This window comes from Corvus moneduloides, chromosome 5, assembly GCF_009650955.1.
Source record: "Corvus moneduloides isolate bCorMon1 chromosome 5, bCorMon1.pri, whole genome shotgun sequence".
Lineage (NCBI taxonomy): Eukaryota > Metazoa > Chordata > Aves > Passeriformes > Corvidae > Corvus > Corvus moneduloides.
Genome location: NC_045480.1, coordinates 44,822,980 through 44,840,765, shown reverse-complemented (window position 1 = coordinate 44,840,765; position 17,786 = coordinate 44,822,980). Strand labels below are relative to the sequence as shown.

The window sequence follows — 17,786 nt, the reverse complement described above, 5'->3', positions numbered from 1 at the left end:
GTTAGACCTTTCAGCAACTCTGCAAAATTGTTAAGGTTCGGTCCAGAACCCACCTAGGTGTTATTTTGCCATAAGAACCAAACACTTGATTCACTTGTTAAAAAATAATAACTCTTCCCTGTAGACTAAAACTTCATAAAGTTTACTTTGACTAGTTCCAGACCATAATATAGGTAGGAGAAAAACTTAAACCAACTTTTTCTTTATGTTGCACCACACTATGTTAGTTTTCTATAAATATACTTTAAGTCTTCATCATCCTTGTCTAAATTTTACTCCCTTCCAAAATGTTCCTCCCAGCCCCGCCAACCCTCCACAAGGCAGAAATAATTACCATTTGCCACTCTGGTTCTGATACATTCGTTCCCAGGAACTCAAAATAACTGGCAAATCCTTCATTTAACCACAAGTCATCCCACCAGTCCATGGTTACAATATTTCCAAACCACTACAATTATAAACATAAAGATGTATATTTAGATAAATAGTACATGTACATTTCAGTATCTCACATCTCCATATAGAACATTCATTTGCTTACTTTTTTCCTGCTGCCAGATGAAAATTATCATAATTCTGGGGTTTGAATAGAAATTAAGGCCTTGCCTTGTGTTAACACATCACTTTTATTATAAAATTACATATTACCAGGGAGATTGTTAATGATTCATGTGCCACTGAAAATATTTTTAGCTTCTTCCCCTTGATTTGATGATTTGTGTTTTTAAGGATATGTTTTCAGACAGCCTCCACAGTGTATAGCTGTCCCTGTTTGCCTGCCCAAAAGAGACATCTGCATACGTAAATTAGTTTCTCTAAGACATTTTAGACAGATTTTCATAAGCTGGCTGACAGTCCGGGCCCAAGCATCTAGCTTCTTGAGAAAAATTCCAATGCAGTAGTAATGGTATTTTAAAGTTCTGATGGGGATCAGTTTTAACATGGTATTTTGCAATCAGATTTTGAGCACATGTAGAAGATCCTGAGACAAAGTTAATGACAGTATTTTCAAGATTAAACTGTGGTGACTATATATTTGAAACACTGTAAAAGTGACTCATGTCCTGAAATATACCTGATGAACGAGCTCATGGGCTATCACAGCAGCTACTCTCTGCTTGTTGGATGTGGCTGACTCCTTGGGATCATACAGCAGGTTTGTTTCTCGGTATGTGATCAGCCCCCAGTTCTCCATAGCACCTGTCCCGAAATCTGGAATAGCTATTTTATCTACATTGAAAAAAAGAGACAATGATTACTACTGTATCCTTTAAATCAATTAGCTTGTCCTCTCTCTGTGTATTTACAGCCTGTTTTGCTTACCATTTGTGATTTGGGCTTACTTCTGTGGACTGCAGGCTATGATCTGTGTTTAAGAAGAGAACTGGCCTACAGCAGCTGATAGCAAGTGCCCTGGCTCTGCTCAGATTAACAGAGGTAGGATCAGTTGCACTAGATGAGGATCTGTCCTGGGAGGTGATGCTGTGCCATCTCCTGGGAACATATGTATCATTACTTAATTTTGGCCCCAGAAATTAATACTGTTGTCTGGTGATGTGCTGTAGGCAGTAAACCTCCTGAAACTATTTGTAGCATAATGAGGCATGACATTGTTTGTCACACTGTCATATTAAAAATATTTATTGACATGTTAACTGAAGTAAATCCCCCATGCAGTGAACAACATCTGCTTCTACGCCTGGCAATTTGTGGGGGTCACTCATTTATGGTCAGTAATCAATACAGGTTTAAATGAGAATTGCAAACTCAATTGAACTGGCATTTTCTTCTGCAAATAATGGCCACAGGCTTTCTATGTGGGTTAGTGAAAAAGTACAGATGGATTTAAAACTGAATAGAATGAAAAACCCCTTCCCCACACCAACAGAAGATAGGAATTACTTATTTTAAATTAAACAACTTAATTACAGAATCAAAGCTGATAGTTTCGCAAGGGCTTCACTGACAGTCAAAATGAGGATGCAAGGAGAAAGATAATGCCAGAACCCATAAATCAGTGTGAAATACAATATTTAAATAAACCATTATGCAGAAACATATTTGATTCATCAGGTTTGACCTGGATAATTTTAATAATGAGGGAACAACATGGTAAGTCAAGATTAGTGATCCAACAAACAGACATTCTGGGAAAAACAGTATAGAATCTACAAAAGCATCTATCCTCTGATATTGCTGACCTGAAGATACTAGTCCACCCTGTCACACAGACAAGCCTTTATCCAGATGCTGCCATGGCAAAGTCATCAGGCTTTCATGACAATAAAAGTTTGAATATAAAGCACAGGTGAGTACCTGTTATTACTGGGGACCAGTGTGTGAAAGAAAAACATACTGTACTGGTTTCCCTAATTCAGTTGTCATTGAAATGCAATCAGATATTTACAGTAAACTCAGGTGCTGTTTAGAAAGAAGGAGGTAAAAATTTTTCATTAAAGTAATATAAGTTAGCCTGATAGGTACAGGTATAAATAGCCAACAAAAGGTTTGCACAGCATTATTATCTTCAAAGATTTGGGGATTTTTTTCCCCCATTATATTGTTTCGACTTGTTTGCAGCTAGTATTTACCATCTTTTTAGGTTCAGGAACCTAACTGAATTACCTCTCTGAACATCTTAGGAGCGAGAATTTCCAAAACTCTGATTGCATTCCCAGCTTGATTATTGTGCATTTTAAACTGCGTGAATCAGATCCAGAGTCCAGATATTCCAAGCTAAAGGATGCCCAAATGCACTACTTTCTCTTTGCTTGTTTTGTAACAAAGTGGGCAAATTTTGTGGGCAAAATCTGAGAGTGTGCCTGCTCTTATTTAGTCCCAGATCTTTATTCAGCCCAGCAGTAGAAACTACAAATTATATGCTGGACCACATTCATCTTTCTAGGAAGTGGATGCACACCCACTTTGAGCTAAGGTTAATAAATAATATGACATACTCTCTGGCAGTTTACATCTTCACTTATCTCACTGCTGACTTTTTGTCCAGAAGTTCACATGGAAGTGGTACATATTTTTCTGAAACTTCTGGCTCTGTTTCAAATCATGATGGTTCTTTGCTGATGACACCAATGCTTCCTTTGATTTTCCACAAGACACTTTAAAATAAACATGCCAGGACCAATTCTTCAGTTCAGCAAACTGAACTGTGAGAACTGGTAACTAAACAGTAACTGAGACCAACTCATCCATCATGACATTTGGAAACATCTTGAACTACATTGGTACAGTTTTAAAACATCCTGACATAGTATCAGCAGTTAGCAACCAAATGCTTCCATGCTGTTTTCCACCAAAGGACAGAGATCTGTAGGAGCAACATAACCATGACACTGAATTAACAAAATGAAAAATATAAACGTTAATAATCACCTAGTTTTGGAAGAGAATAGTTCAAATCAAAGTACCATTCAAAGAAGTCGAATATAATTTTTGTTACATTTGCTGCATATTGTGCCGTGTGTATTTGCTGTGGCTGGGCGTAAACTCTTAGCTGTAAAATACAGAGAGACAACTGTCAAACATTGAAAAGGCATTTAGCATGCATATCTATAACACTGCAGGTTTTCTCTGAGACTGGTCTGAACACTGAATTCTGTTCCCTATCACATTTATTCAACAAAGTTTTTCAAATGTTGTACGTAAGAGAAACCAAGTCAGCATAGTCTGTGCCCACTTTCCACTGTTTGTCTGAAGTGTAAAACTGGCAAGACCCATGTCCAGAAGCTCAAGGTGGCCAAGCCTGGAGCAGGACTGGAATGCAGGCCAGCCCCTACTTCCCCACTGCCTGGTTTTCTCCAGAAGGAGACCTGAGCAAGCACACTCAAAGGGGATCCACTTGTTCTGAGCAGTTCAATGATCTTGACTGATCCAATCAGATCAATCTTTAGGAGCACATCTGTATTGAAATGTGTCAGAAGTCCATAGCACCTTATTTTATTCAACTTCTTCCTACCTTTCCTATGTATTATCATCGTAGTTTCCTCTTGTCCTTGTATGTTTGAAGATCTCAAACCCATTGAAGACAGCGCATTTACCAGATCTGTGGCTCTTCCCAGACATGCTGGCCCATGCAGGTGAGTGGCTGTTTGACCAGGACCTTGGGCCACACAGCCACCCAGTCACTGCTCTGCTGCTTTCTGGGTTGCTGTGCCCCAGGAAATCATAGGCAAAAATCAGCTCTCTCTTTTATAGCCAAGCATGTCCAGGAAAAATGGCACATTTGGTAGCCCTGTGTGTGATGAGTGACCATTTCTGTGCTCCTCTTCATATCTGAATGTAAAAAAATGATGTGTTGAATGCTGACCTTTCTATCCCTGAAGCTTGGTGTCTGGGACCAATTTGGCTATTGGTGTCAACAGTAGGAAACAAGCTCTAGAGGACTAGAGTCTTTATGGCACCCATGCCCACAATGAGGAGGCCTGCAGTTTGACAAAACCTTTTGAGAAGTTATCTTCACATTGTGAAGACAAAGTTTGAGTTCAGAATTCATGGAGTCTTTTGGGGATCTTTCCCTCAATCTCCAAAGCCTGCTGGAGCTGTATGTAACCTGTTCTCTTCCCTATCCCCAAAAATCTCCAGTGTGGATGAGATTTCTATACAGTGTGAAGTTCCTGGTTTTAGGAAAACCAATCCATCTTGTTTTGCCAGCTCCATGACTCTTATGAATGGGCCACATTCATCTGGCTATGCTGGTGTGGCTTGTTTACTCCTTCAGTGGTGTCTTACAGTTTAGGGCCCAAGCTGAGCAAAGGAGCTGGTCTATTCCAAGAACTCTTCTGGAGTCTGACAACACATTAATTTCAATACCATGAAATTACACTTCCTCCAGTGAGAGGGGAGGATGGGAAAGCGGTCAGAAATAAAGCTGGAACAAAAAAAAACTAAACCCAAAAAAGCTTATGAAATTCAATTGGGAATCCATTCCAGCCAGGGGATTTTCCCCCAGGGTCAGTTTGCAATTACAGTCTGCAATTTCCACTTCTGTAAGCTCTTTACCCAATTTAGCAGTTTTCAGTCCCCTAGCTGATCCATGTTAATGGTTTCCAAAACCTTCAGCCCACACTAGAACTGACTTTGGTTTTCATTTGTATAATCTCCTCTGTGATTTTCCAAACCAGACATGCGGTACCTGACAGGTAATCAGCTCAGGAGCATTGTTTCCAGCTGTAGGCACATTTCCCACCATTGATTCCATGAATGTCTTCATTAGGGCTTTCAGAGTGAATGGCAGAGTTTTCAAGTAATTTAATATGTCATGTGAACCGTATGCTCTTGCTGTTGTTTATGAAAGTAATTTATGGATCATGTGGATACTTTCTGTCAGATGAGGAATTTATTGTTAGAAATTTACACAGCAAACTATGCGATGTTCTTTTCAGTACCTGGTTGAATCTAAATACCTCATTGTTCAGCTGGTCTTCCAAGTTCTCGGACAGCAAGCCTTGGAAAGGTTAGAAGAAAAACTTTCTATATATGTGATTAAAAACCCTAAAGATAGTCTAGTTTTCCTGGGGAAAAGATCATTTTTAATGATGGATCTTACACATGTATTTTATATTGGTACAGCTATGTTCATGTTAGAAGAAAGGAAACAGTTATGATTTTAACCTCACTTAAACCCCAAGTTTTCTAGTGCAGGCAAGTCCTCAGACATTGTTTAGTGAACAGCATTAATAAAATATGTAGTAACCAATGCCTGAATTAGAAGATGTTTCTTCAGGCAACCTCTGTACTGACACGAATACCCCTGCTTCCACACACACACACTTTAATTACCATGTTTCAGTGAACACTCCCTTCTATTTAGAAAAGCTACAACCAGTCAGGAACATTGTGGGCTGTACTGCTTTGCTTGGGGAAAAAAAACAAATAGTGACCTCGGGGCCATATTCTGGAGCGTGGCATGGATAAGTAGTGAATGTTTAACTTCTGCATGTAGAAAAAAGTGTTACACACTTCTTCAGTACACTTTTTTCCCTACCACACTATGTTCTGCACAAAAATCTAGACAAAATCTGATTTTTAAAGAAACTAAACTCTAGAGAATATCTATTGAGACCAAATAGTCAAAGTCCTGTCCCTGATAATGAGTGGATCAGCTATGCTGAAGAGCAATTGGTTAACAAAATTGTGTGACTGGGTGGCCTAAAAATGTACTCCTGTGAATTACTGAGCCAAACAGCAGGGAACTAAGAATATTACATCTCTATCTCAAACCAGGCTCCATTTGCTTGTCCAAGTGTAATTTAGCTTTAGTTATTTGTCAAGTAATATAAGCATACAGCATGACACTAGCGAGGGCACAGAGGGAGGCCTCAGCACAGTGCTTTGACAGGAAGTCTTTGCTAAGAGCTGAATCAGAACTTTGGAGATTTCTACAAGACAGATTTTAACATCAGTGAACAGCCTTAAGTAGGGAAGGATTTGATGAGCTTTTTCAGTTAAAGAAACTAAGGAACAGCTAACTTGCTAAGGGAACAGTGGCCTGGCTGGGGTTTTAGTCTAGGTTCCCTGTCCATTTGTGACACTGTCTCCAGAAAATGAGGAAAGCACTGCCAGCTCATATGAACAAGACGACTATGTGTTACATAAGGGGAAAGGAAGAGGAAGAAGCAAGGGCATACAGCCCTAGGGACCACTGTCTTTATCAGATGAGAAAAAGATCTAAACCAATAAATAATTAACAGCAGGTTGAGTATCCCAAATTAGGTTTAGGCTAAATGAGGAGTTTCTGCTGAGGGGCAAGTTGTGTTTTGGATTTCAGTTTGTGATTCAATATAATGTCTTGTGATCTCTTTACTCTACACCTTCAGGAGATTTGAATCTAAGCAAGAAATGGATTGGCCTGCCCACTGCATCTAAGTGAAGGAGCTATTTTAATTTAATAGATTCCGATTCAAACCTATTCTCTTCTTTAGGGCATCTACCAAATATCCATCTGTTTAGGCAGACACTATCACTTCTATACTTATTTCTACAGAACTTACACTGGGCAGTTGCCTGTTGCCACTGTTGTAAAATAAAGCAAGCCAGTACATAATGGCACACAGCACTGCAGTCCTATGTCTCAACGGCTGTAATAACACCAAGTGCTTAGATTCACACTTTTTAACCCACAGAAAACTATAAAGTATTTGTATTCATGGCCTGTGACTCTCCTGTACCCCCTAACTTGTACATTCCTTCAGTCACTGGGCTTCGAGTCAGGGATCAGTTTGGAGAAAGAGTGCTCCTTCCTCACCTGTGTGCTCATGTGAGAGGTACTGACTGGGATCTCAGAAAGATGGGAGACAGGGAAGGACTGCAAAACACTGTATGTAGTCAAGGTCAGAGGGACCACTGTGAACACCTAATCTGATAAAACAGGCTGCATAAAATAAGCTATAGGAGAAGAAGAAAAAATATGTCCCTGTTTGTATAAAAGGAGATTAAAAAAAAAAAGCAAATCAAGGCACATGTGTTATCTGAACCATGTTCAGGCTGCAGAAGGACTTACAGGTTTTCCACTAGCGGATATTCTCTCTACCCAGTCAAACTGGTGCACCGCAAAGCATACCAAGTAAGTGCTCATGGGGACTGACATCTCAAAAGTTGTTCGATTCCAGCCATCACCAAGCCGCACAGTTTTCTGTGGAAATACAGAAGTAATCAAACTGATTTTTGAAATTGCAAACACACACATAAAAGTACAACATTTGTATGAAGGCTGCAACTGCATAGGAAAAACAAATCACCTCTCCAGGTCTGCGTCTTCTGGCATTTCATTACTGAAGGCATGAGAACAGACAAGATAGTTTTCTTCTGCAATACATAAAATGGTACTTTGCTTTTTTGGCACTTAACAGGTTTACCTTGTTCTAATTTCATCAGGGATTTGAAATCGTTCACATGAACAGGAATTTTGCCAACAGGAATTTTCTGGGGTATGCTGTGTTTTGTTCTTGCAATAGTAGCATAAACTAACATTACTTTGGACAGAGCAGAGAAGAGACTGAATTCTCTCCTCTCTTAAATACATGCATCACGTATTTAAGTCATGAAGCAGGGATGCTACCTGGGATAAAGACCAGTCTAATGAATCTATCCTGAACTCATTCAAATACAAATGAGCACTGCTAACTGGTAGATTGCTTAAATGTAGATAAAATTTAGTGCTGATCATAGTTTTTATTTTGCAAATCAATTAAGAAACATTCCTGATTTTCCCAGATGGTTTTCTCTCTAAGTTTGCTGACAACACTAAATAGGAAGGGGCAGACACTGACCTCTTCTTTCCCATGACCAGTGACAGGACTCAAGGAAATGGCATGAAGTTGAGTCAGGGGAAGTTTAGGTTTGATTTTAGGAAAAGGGTTTTCACCCAGAGGGTGAAAACCGGAACGCGTTCCCCAGGGAAGTGGTCACAACACCAAGCCTGACAGAGTTCCAGAAGCATCTGGACAATGCTCTCAGGCACAGGGTGTGATTCTTGGGGTATCCTGTGCAAGGCCAGGAGTTGGTCTTAATGATATTGATGGGTCCCTTACAACTCAGCTTATTCTATTATTCTCTTCTAAGTATATATTTCTTCTATTCCTTTTCTGCTACAGTCTGATATTTTTTGTGCTTCTGACTGGATGACTAACTTAAATAGAACAAAAGCCAAAATCATATAAAAGACATTAGCCTTCTAGAGATACAGGGGTTCTATGAGGCTTGTTTGTTATAAACACAATAAAGCACAGACAGTTAATGTTACAGGTAGTATGATTCCATGAGCAAACAAACCTTTTCACAGATATATTCATAACCCCTTTTCACAAAGGTATTCACAATCTAATTTTCCATTATTTTACCCATTTTGACTCTATTTTGATACCTTTTGTTATTTCAACAAAGTCAGGACTTGAGTGGAAAAAAACCTGAAAAAACTCAACTCCAGTGAAAAATGCAAATGAAATGTACAAGATTCTGATTTTGCTGATCTTATTTTGCCATGTTGATTATAAAGCTCCACACCACCCAAACTACTGCAGGACATATAACATACAATGTGTCTTGCTTTTAGAAACTGTTACATTTCCATCTGTGGAAAAAGATTTTTCCCAAAGTTCTTTCACTACTAAGAACAGAGCTACTGACCTTGACCAGATAAAAAAGTGCCTTGCTATAATCCCTTAGTCAAACCTCAATATGAATTCAGCATAATCTACATTTTCTTATCTGTACTTGCTTTTTAGCAAATCAATTAAGAAGCAGTAGTTAGCCCTTTGCAAGCTTATTATTGGAGGTCCATACTAGAGGCAAGGTCCACATGTCAAGGTGTAAAGTAAACCTCAAAACACAATAAATCTTGATAACATACAGTGTTATCCCCTTACTTCCTTGTTTGTACCCTCACTTATCTGAGGTCTGTGAGGAAAGGTACAGCACTCTCCTTTCATGTGTTGTTCATCAAAGTGCCTGGTGCTCTTCCAGGTATCATGGAAACATTTTTAATAACAGTGGGTCAGAGCTTTAAATGTGCAAAGGGTATGGATGCATCTGTATCAGCTTGGTAATAGATATCTCAGCTGCATTGCTAGGAGAATAAGTTTGGGGGACTCTAAACAGTACACAGTAAACACTCTAAACAGTACACACTTTGTTTTCTGGGTGGGGGAGTGATTGGAAAAATGCAAATGCCAGCAGCCTGGAGGCTGGAAGTTCTTTTTTCTTTGTTGTAAACTTGGCACTTTACTTCCCACTTCAGAACTTATTAGTAGAAATTATACAATAGACTACACATTCAGTTGAACTAATCAGTAGAAACTCTCTCATCTGAAAGCCATTCCGTCTTCTTCCAGAAGGTCTAGAGGTAGATAATTGATGCCATTGAATTTCACACAAAACTTGGAATTTGACACACTAGGTCTAGAAATGGATTATTTAGGAAATTATAGACATGGTGGAATGACAAATGTCCACACCCATGAGCTGACAGATGGGGTTTCAGATCCTCCATTATTAAAAATCATAATCCTAGTCTTTCTGGCTAGCAGGATTCTTTGCCATTAAATTGTGATCAGTAGATCCTCATTTTGGACCAGTATGCAGTTTTAATGATTATTTTAGACTTTCCATCTGGGAAACAGCTGTCTTTCAGAGTACCCATTCTCCAAGCCTACCCAATTTGACTGAAAAACCTGCCAATATCCATTTATAGTTAGCAGGGGCTACTCACCCAGAATATCTGAAAAGAGGGTCAGCTGGCTAATGATAGAGGAGATGTTTCATTTTTGCTTTGGATTTGACTGTGTGCTGCCATATTGTGTGTTGGTGGAGCACTTCAAGTCCTAACCAGCCAAGCAGTTCTGTTCATGGAATATTTATTAACCATGAGTTTTACAGTGCCTGAGTGGTAGAGTCTGTGAATGTGCAAGAACATGGTGACCCACACTACTTTTCACTGGCTCTACAGAACCATTCCACTTAGGCAGCAGTTGGGAAAGACATACCTGTACCGGCATGTTTGAAAGCGCATGGTACACATCTTGATGGATGATGGATATGTTGTAAGTTGCCTTTTTGTTTGGCTCATCAAAGCAGGGAAATGATTTCCGTGCATCTGTTGGCTCATGATCAGTAGCTGCAATGCTCCTGAAACAAACGACACATTGGCAATACTTCATTACATAGCTTTGAAATCTTGTCTATAATTTCTAAGCATATTTTGTTAATGATTTCACAAACTAAATTCAACTACAAATATTTGTGCGTATTTTTCCATTCATAAGAGCAGGTGACATCAGAAATGCATGAGCTGACATCACATAGTCAGTCTGTCATCAACATCCTCTATGTTTCAGAGCAAAAGCTAATGCAAATTGCTTATCATCAAATATTTTTAGAAGCCAGGCAATAAGATAGGCATGACCCCTCATGGATAGTGAAAATTCTGCTCATCCTCCTGTTGAGCCTTCCCATTGATTTATGCCCCTAAAATAAAGAACTGATGATATCACCTGAAAGGAACAAGTCACTCCAAGAGTTGTTTACCCACTACAGCATATATTGGGATTAGGGTCTTGAACATCTCCTGAAGCAACACCTTGAAATTGTGTAAATGCCAATAAATCTCATCCTGCTTGTATGTTTCTTTTTCTGCATTTACCACATACAGTTTTCTCCTGGTGCTGTTATGCTCCCCTGATTCCATTAGTGAAACTGCTGGAGAAAGCATGGAAAGTTCAGGTGAACACCCCAGTACATAACTCATGCTATGCAAGCTGTGTTGAGAGGGCTAGAAAGTTATCTCAGTTATGCAAAACCAACTGGAGGAGCTAGACAATAGGAGTCATGTAAAAACATAAGGTGAAGGTTGTGAGTGTTCATATTGTGCTTGCTTCTCTCAGTGACATCGGGCTCCCCCATTAATGACCCACACAGTGGCAGAGCATATTCTCCAGTGATTGATGGTGAAAGGGATCACAGATGCTCCTTCAATTAATCTGGAATGTTGAGCATTTTCTGACAGCACTTCTACAGCTGCTCCAACTACATTAAGGTAGTTTTTCTTTCCAAAAAGTAATTAAAAGTGTACATCATAAATTACAGATCTGCAGCAATCCTACAAGCTCACTTGACAACCAATTTTTCAATGCTTCTGTTGCCCTTGGCATTTCCCTGTGACGGTTAAATACTAAACTGGTCATTAGGAACTTGTAGCAGCAAGGGTCATTTAGAAGCCTGATGGAGGTAATATGTCTGGGTTCTCTCCATTCATGTTCCTTGGAATAGGAGCTCAAAGGTTCATGGGCAGAAAGCATAATGAATATTCACCTTAACATAATTTTAGACTCAATATTGAGTTTCTTTTGCTGGTGCATTCTTTGCTGTCACTCTCTACTTTTCATAGGATTTGAGAGCTATTTCACAATTGAGTTAACTCCAAGCCTCCAGGGCAATGCTTCACAGCTATTGGTTAAAAACTTGGCTATATATTTTGACACATTTACGTCTTGTTCCTACAGACTGATAACATTGTGATATATCTGTTGATTTATAAAGTGATAATCCATCTATCCTCATATGTTTGTGGAGGCAGACAGACATTAGGAGTGAAAAACCTTAGCACTACCCTTCCTACAGGCTAGATGATGAGAACTCCAGACTATGGCATGCATAGAAGTGGCAGTAGAAACATGAAATGTGGTAATTCACTTTCAAGCTGCATAATGTAGTTTTTAGATAAGATTTTCTTCACTTCTTGGTGGCTTCTCCTCTTGAAGCTGATGTCCAGACCTTTAAATGTGAATTGGAGATGGCAGTTGTAAACATCATAGTAATAAGAAGTGGAGATCTGGCTGAGACTGCATCCAGCTGTTCCCAAAATAAAACAGCGATGTATTTAGAACCATGATGAATTTTCCTTTTTTTTCCCCTCCCCCAAAGTACAAGGCATTAGTGTCAAAGCCTCCCTCCCTGAACTAATTAAAGCATTTTCTCCTAGTCTTTCTTTAAATTCCAATTTGTTGCTTCTTCTGAGAAAAGTTTCTTATTGAGGAAGAAAATCAGGAGTGTTACTTTTGTATACAGAAGAAAATTTTGCCCTACTGTATTCAAGAAAATCCTAAATACATCCCTGTTAGCCATGTCCCAGCCTCTTGTTCTCTTACAGACAACAGAGAGAATTCCTACAAAAGGAAAGCCATACCTTGTCACTAATAGTAGTGCAAAATCCAAGCCAGCTGCAGTGACATGTTTGTATTATTTGTAATATTAAGGAAAAAATACAAGGGGGCTTTAGCACATTCCTTGACAGAAACTAATGACTTGAATAACCCATTACACCAGGCAAGGGCTCTTCTTTTGCTCCTTTCCATAATATCTGAAAACAATACAAGTGTAATGTAATTATGCTCACTGCATCATGCAAAGTAGGGAAGGACTGTTACTCCTTTTTCATCAATGGGGAAATGAAATGCACAGACAGAGGAATAGTTTTACCAAAGGACTTAAGTGCTTACAGCTAGATCTGGGAACCCACAGGAGCATCTAGGCAGGTCTATGTCTAAAATCTACATTTTCAAAGTTTCTGCTTTCTTGTACCTGCATGTGCACATCAATTTAAATAGTCATGATTCCAAGGTATCTCAAGATCTGCTTCAGGGCATGTCCAAAAGTACCTTTTTCCTCATGGGGGTTGTGTGATCTGTCTGAACAGGATTCCCAAATGAGGCATTCTTCTCCCTAAGCCTCTCAAGGATCCCAGACTTAGAGGCATGTTCAGCACAGATCTACCTGTTTTCCACGAAGTGTGGTGGAGATTTTAATCTAAGCAACAGCAGAGCCTGGACATATGCCCAGTTTGTAAACAAAAGGCCTTACAGCAATGCTTTGGCAAACCCTTCCCTTCACAGATAAACAGCTGGGGAGCAGCTCACCCCTAGGAGCTGACTCTCCAATGTTGTTAAGTCTCTCAAAAGGTCCTGCTGCTTCTAACACTGTACAGAAAGGATAACAGAGTAGGTTAATTACATATTGGACCTCCTTTTCACCTCGTCCCCCTTCTCTTTAACATCCACTATTAATAGACTTGTTTGATCATTGCTATTACCTAGTCTGATTTGTATTTACTTGCAACATCACAAGAACAGAACTATTTGGGTTGAAATTTTCCAAAGGTGGTGTCTACCTCAGACAAAGGCAAAATAAAAATCTAATTCCAGTCAGCATTGTTTTTGAGTAGAAAGCCAGGGGAAAATGCATTTTTAATAAGTAATGAAACCCTTCCCTCACTGTGCTTCCTCACCCCATCCTATCCCCTCTCTTCTGCTGTACAGCAGCAACTTGGCTGGCAGTTGCTTTACTTTCAAAGCTGTACTTACCATTATCATGTACACCACCTCAGCCACCCCCACAAACAATCTTCCCAAACTCAATCACATGAAAAATACTTGAGAATTTACCATTCACTCATTCTTACTAAATCCCATCTCAAGCCTAACAAACTCACACCCTCAAGTTCCTTCCTGCATTGAGAGTTTTCAGATTGCTGGCTAGGATCATCCTTGCAATTGTAGCTTCCAGCATCCAATTCAAGAAGTAGGAACAGTCAAAGTGAGCTCACATTTTATGCTTTCTTTAAAGTTCTCCTTTCTTCCTGGCATCACATGCTTGGCCCTTATCTACCTATACTGTCTGGATTTGAGGGACAGGCTCTCACCTCTCCTGCTCTGCAACTCAGAAGACCTGTGTTCTGGTCCCGCTGTTCTGGTGTTGTGACAGACCTGGGGCTATAAATTTAATATCTAGATATCCTTCACCAATGAAAAGGAAGTAACACACCTCAACTTAGAAGGATGCTAGGAGGTTGAACATTAAAACTGCTGTGGAGATGTCAGACGCTCTGAGTATGAAATCAAAGCTGCTCAAAGTGTAAAACCAAAGCACCTTTCAAGTCAGAGCAATGGTGAGGTCATAGATGGAGGAAAACAAGAGGAAAAGAGCTGCCTGGTGTTTGAGCTGTTCCCTGCTGTTCTCCGCAGGAAAAATCAATGCTTGCTTTATCCTCTACCTCTTGGATTTGCTGCTGGTGGTGCCTGTCACTGCTGCTACTCCTGGCATTGCCTGTCAGTGGTTGAATGGAGCTGATGAGACTCTCATTCATGACACCATTGTCCCAGAAGGGCAAAGAAGTGCCATAAAAACGCATCAGTGTTTGTCTCCATGTTCCTGCTACAGGACCTTGTAAAAGTATAGCCAAGTTTATCTCCCAGCTGTAAAGGCTGGAATGAGTCACTTCAGAAATGTAAATATCAGAAAATGGGTGAGTGTCCTCTTCATACATTAACTGAAAAGAAAAGCCTTTCAGCAGTGGGCAATGGCTTTTTCAAGCTTCCACCTTGAAGTAGTGCAAACCTGGCAAGTGAAATGGGTTAGCTGAATTGGTAGAGACTTTGTAATCTTTCAATAACTGTTGCTGTATTAATAAGGAAGAGATGGAGCACAAAAAAAAGTAAAAGATAACCTTAATTGTTTGGACTTTCCTACATGTAATTTAAACCAGCTGCAAGAGAGACAGGGAAGCTCTGGTTTGAATATTCCTCAGGCTTACAACATCAAGGAGGTATGTTATCAGGAAAACTATCAGAAGAACATTTTACACCAAAACTGTTACTTTGGAGATAACATAAGAGAGTGGTGATGGTTGTATGCTATTTATTGTACTATAGAGATAAAAACAGACCTTGATCCTTCCGGCTCTTTGAGGGAGCCATTCAGTTCAAAGGTAAGCTCGTACCAGGAGAGTTTGAAAAGGTTTTCCAGAATAAAAATAATAATAATAATAACAAACCCCTCATCCCTCCACCCCACATTCACTAGTCAGCAGCCAAAGGGTTTTGAATACAGCATCTTCCTTAGGGGAATAAGAAAACTAAAGAACAGCCCAGAAATGTCAGCAAGTTGGTGAGACAAGGCTGAAAAGCTGAAACAGGAATAGAGCAGGCCTCAGGAAGTAAAAATAGAGAAGAAAGTTTAATAAATAAAATGGCTTTACTTGATCGTTCCGTTCTCAGTATAGGTGGTCCTATAAAACCCAACCAGGGAACCATTCAGCCAGCCTTGAAACTTCAGGGTGAGTACATAGGGATCATTTTCATCAGTGACAGGGAGCTCTGCTGCTGCCTTCATCACTATGTATTCTTGTGGCTTGTACTCAAAGCAGTCATTCAGAACAATCTGCTGTCCTGAAGATTTCTGGAGTGTGGGTATTTCTGTAACCTTGGTCTCTCGCAGGTGAAGCCACAGGGAGCTGGTTGGTTTTTCCAAAGCAATAGATATATTGACTGTCCCAGTGTAAGTGTCTTTCTCCATTTCAGGCTTGATTTCCAGATCGTAGTGGATAGGCTTGACATAAGTGGGCAGCCTAAAATCTCTCCAGTCTCCAGTCTCATCATTCTTGGAAGGACAGGGACCCAAATCCACTGGGGGAGGAGGCTGATCTGTTGTTGTCGTCTGATCTTTTGTTGTCGTCTGATCTTTTGTTGTCGCCTGATCTGTTGTTGGTTGCTCTGTTGCCTTTGGAGGTTTAGGTCTGCTCAATCCCACACCAAGCCCCACAGCAAGTCCTACAATGACCACAACTCCACAGATGATAGCCACGTGCTTTGTCTTCATGCAGTACCTCTTGGACTTTTCATCTTCAAAATCCATGCCCTCCATCTCTGCTCCTGGGTCTGTTCTCAGAGCAAAACATTAACCACAAAAAAGGTTATTAGTCACTTCAGCACTTGCATTCAGTAAATTCAGCAGTCTTGGTTTGTATTTTAATTGTGTAGCTATAGCTGTTCTCTGCCTGTCTCCCGCACCTCGCTTTCCACAGGACACTCAATTAATTAAAGACAACATGCATTTGGAGGAAATCTGAATGATCAAAAGAAGTGCAGCTGGGCTGGGAGTCCGAGGGAACTGACACAGAAGAACATTGTTTCTGCCGTGCTCCCCTTATAAGCAGTGCAACCCCACCCCCCAGCCCCTCCTGTTCTGGCCTGAGTTAAATATAAAACAGTGCTATGTTAATCAGCAGTCAGGAGATGATAGGATGCCAAAGCTCTGTCAGCAGCTTTCAGAAGGAGCTTGCAGATAGAGGTGTAACTGCTCCAAACCTTCAACCTTCACCACTACCTCTTCCTTTTTTTCCTCTGCTGTGTCTTGTTTAGGTTTTTGAGGTTTGGGTTGGGTTTTTTCCCTTCCTCTTACTAACAAAGACTTCCTTGAACTTCTACCCTATAGTTTGTGAATTGACATCTCAAAACTTGCAAAGATCACATATATCTTTCAGTTGTTTCCTCTCTTTTTCTGGGCTCATTTACCTTTGCTGAGTAACTCAAGGCACTCACAGATGGATGAATGCACAGTGGAACAATAATTTTTGATCACTGCTTCAAACTTCAAAAGTTGTCTAATTCCTTTCCCCCTCACAGGGCCAGTTTTCCAGGAGATTGACCATAACCATGCATGCAAGCTGGTAGCCTGGGATAGCATTGCTTTGTTGGTCAGTGCTGCCTGTGAACCCTTGCTGTGAGGGACACTTCTAAGTATGATTTATGCACTAAAGATCTAATTTAGCATTTATTGCTTGTCATCACAATGTGGCACTTCATTGAAGCAAATTAACTGAATAGAGCCTGATTCTGCTTGAGGGAACTTATTATAAGTAAGGCCTTGCTAAGCCTGCAAGCAAGATGTTGCTAATGCAGTATGAAACTGAGCACAGCAGTAGTCTTGACCTTGTTTGAAACTGGACCAAAGGAAAATAGTGTAGAATAGAAATGTGAGTCCCTGCATCTTTTAACCCTATTTCTCTACTTATGTAGTCCAGCTGAGGAGATTTTTTAATCAGGCTCATCAGTGGGGTTTTATGCCTCCTGATTTAGTTTATTAGGAGACAGATTATTATCACTCTTTACATCAAACCTCCAAAGTTGTTTACACTACAACTCTGACTACTTAGCCATGCCCTTCTTTTCCCTTTCCTTTCCCTTTTTTTCAGATGGATGAAGTTTCACCTGAATGGATTGACACATGCTTCAAGTGAGAAAGTGAGATGCACTAAACTGGGGAATTTCACCCAGTCTGTTTAGAAATGGATCTGTTCATAAGCCACACTTCAAAATACTGTCAGTCACCACAGAGAACTTTAGCTACCCAGTTTGCATCAGCACTCTTCCAGCACACTGCTATTTATATATCATTTTGTTTTAAAGGAAAGGCTTTCCTACAGGAAGAGAGAAATAAAAAGG

The 17,786-nt window shown here is 40.0% G+C and overlaps 1 protein-coding gene across 2 annotated transcripts in view; it reads right to left on the bottom strand.

Annotated features, from left to right (window-relative positions):
- Positions 1 to 16,467, bottom strand: part of ENPEP (glutamyl aminopeptidase) — a 35,461-nt gene extending 18,994 nt beyond the window's left edge. The window contains exons 1-7 of one of the 2 annotated variants that reach the window (XM_032110024.1): positions 16,353 to 16,467; positions 15,542 to 16,220; positions 10,497 to 10,638; positions 7,517 to 7,648; positions 3,391 to 3,511; positions 1,076 to 1,230; positions 335 to 448 (exon numbers count right to left, since the gene is read on the bottom strand). In XM_032110024.1, the coding sequence (XP_031965915.1) occupies positions 335 to 448; positions 1,076 to 1,230; positions 3,391 to 3,511; positions 7,517 to 7,648; positions 10,497 to 10,638; positions 15,542 to 16,206 (1,329 nt within the window). In that variant the 5' untranslated portion in view covers positions 16,207 to 16,220; positions 16,353 to 16,467. Of the gene's footprint in view, positions 1 to 334; positions 449 to 1,075; positions 1,231 to 3,390; positions 3,512 to 7,516; positions 7,649 to 10,496; positions 10,639 to 15,541 lie in introns of both variants that reach the window. The other variant, XM_032110022.1, reaches the window with a different exon arrangement.
- Between the last annotated feature and the right edge of the window lie 1,319 nt (positions 16,468 to 17,786).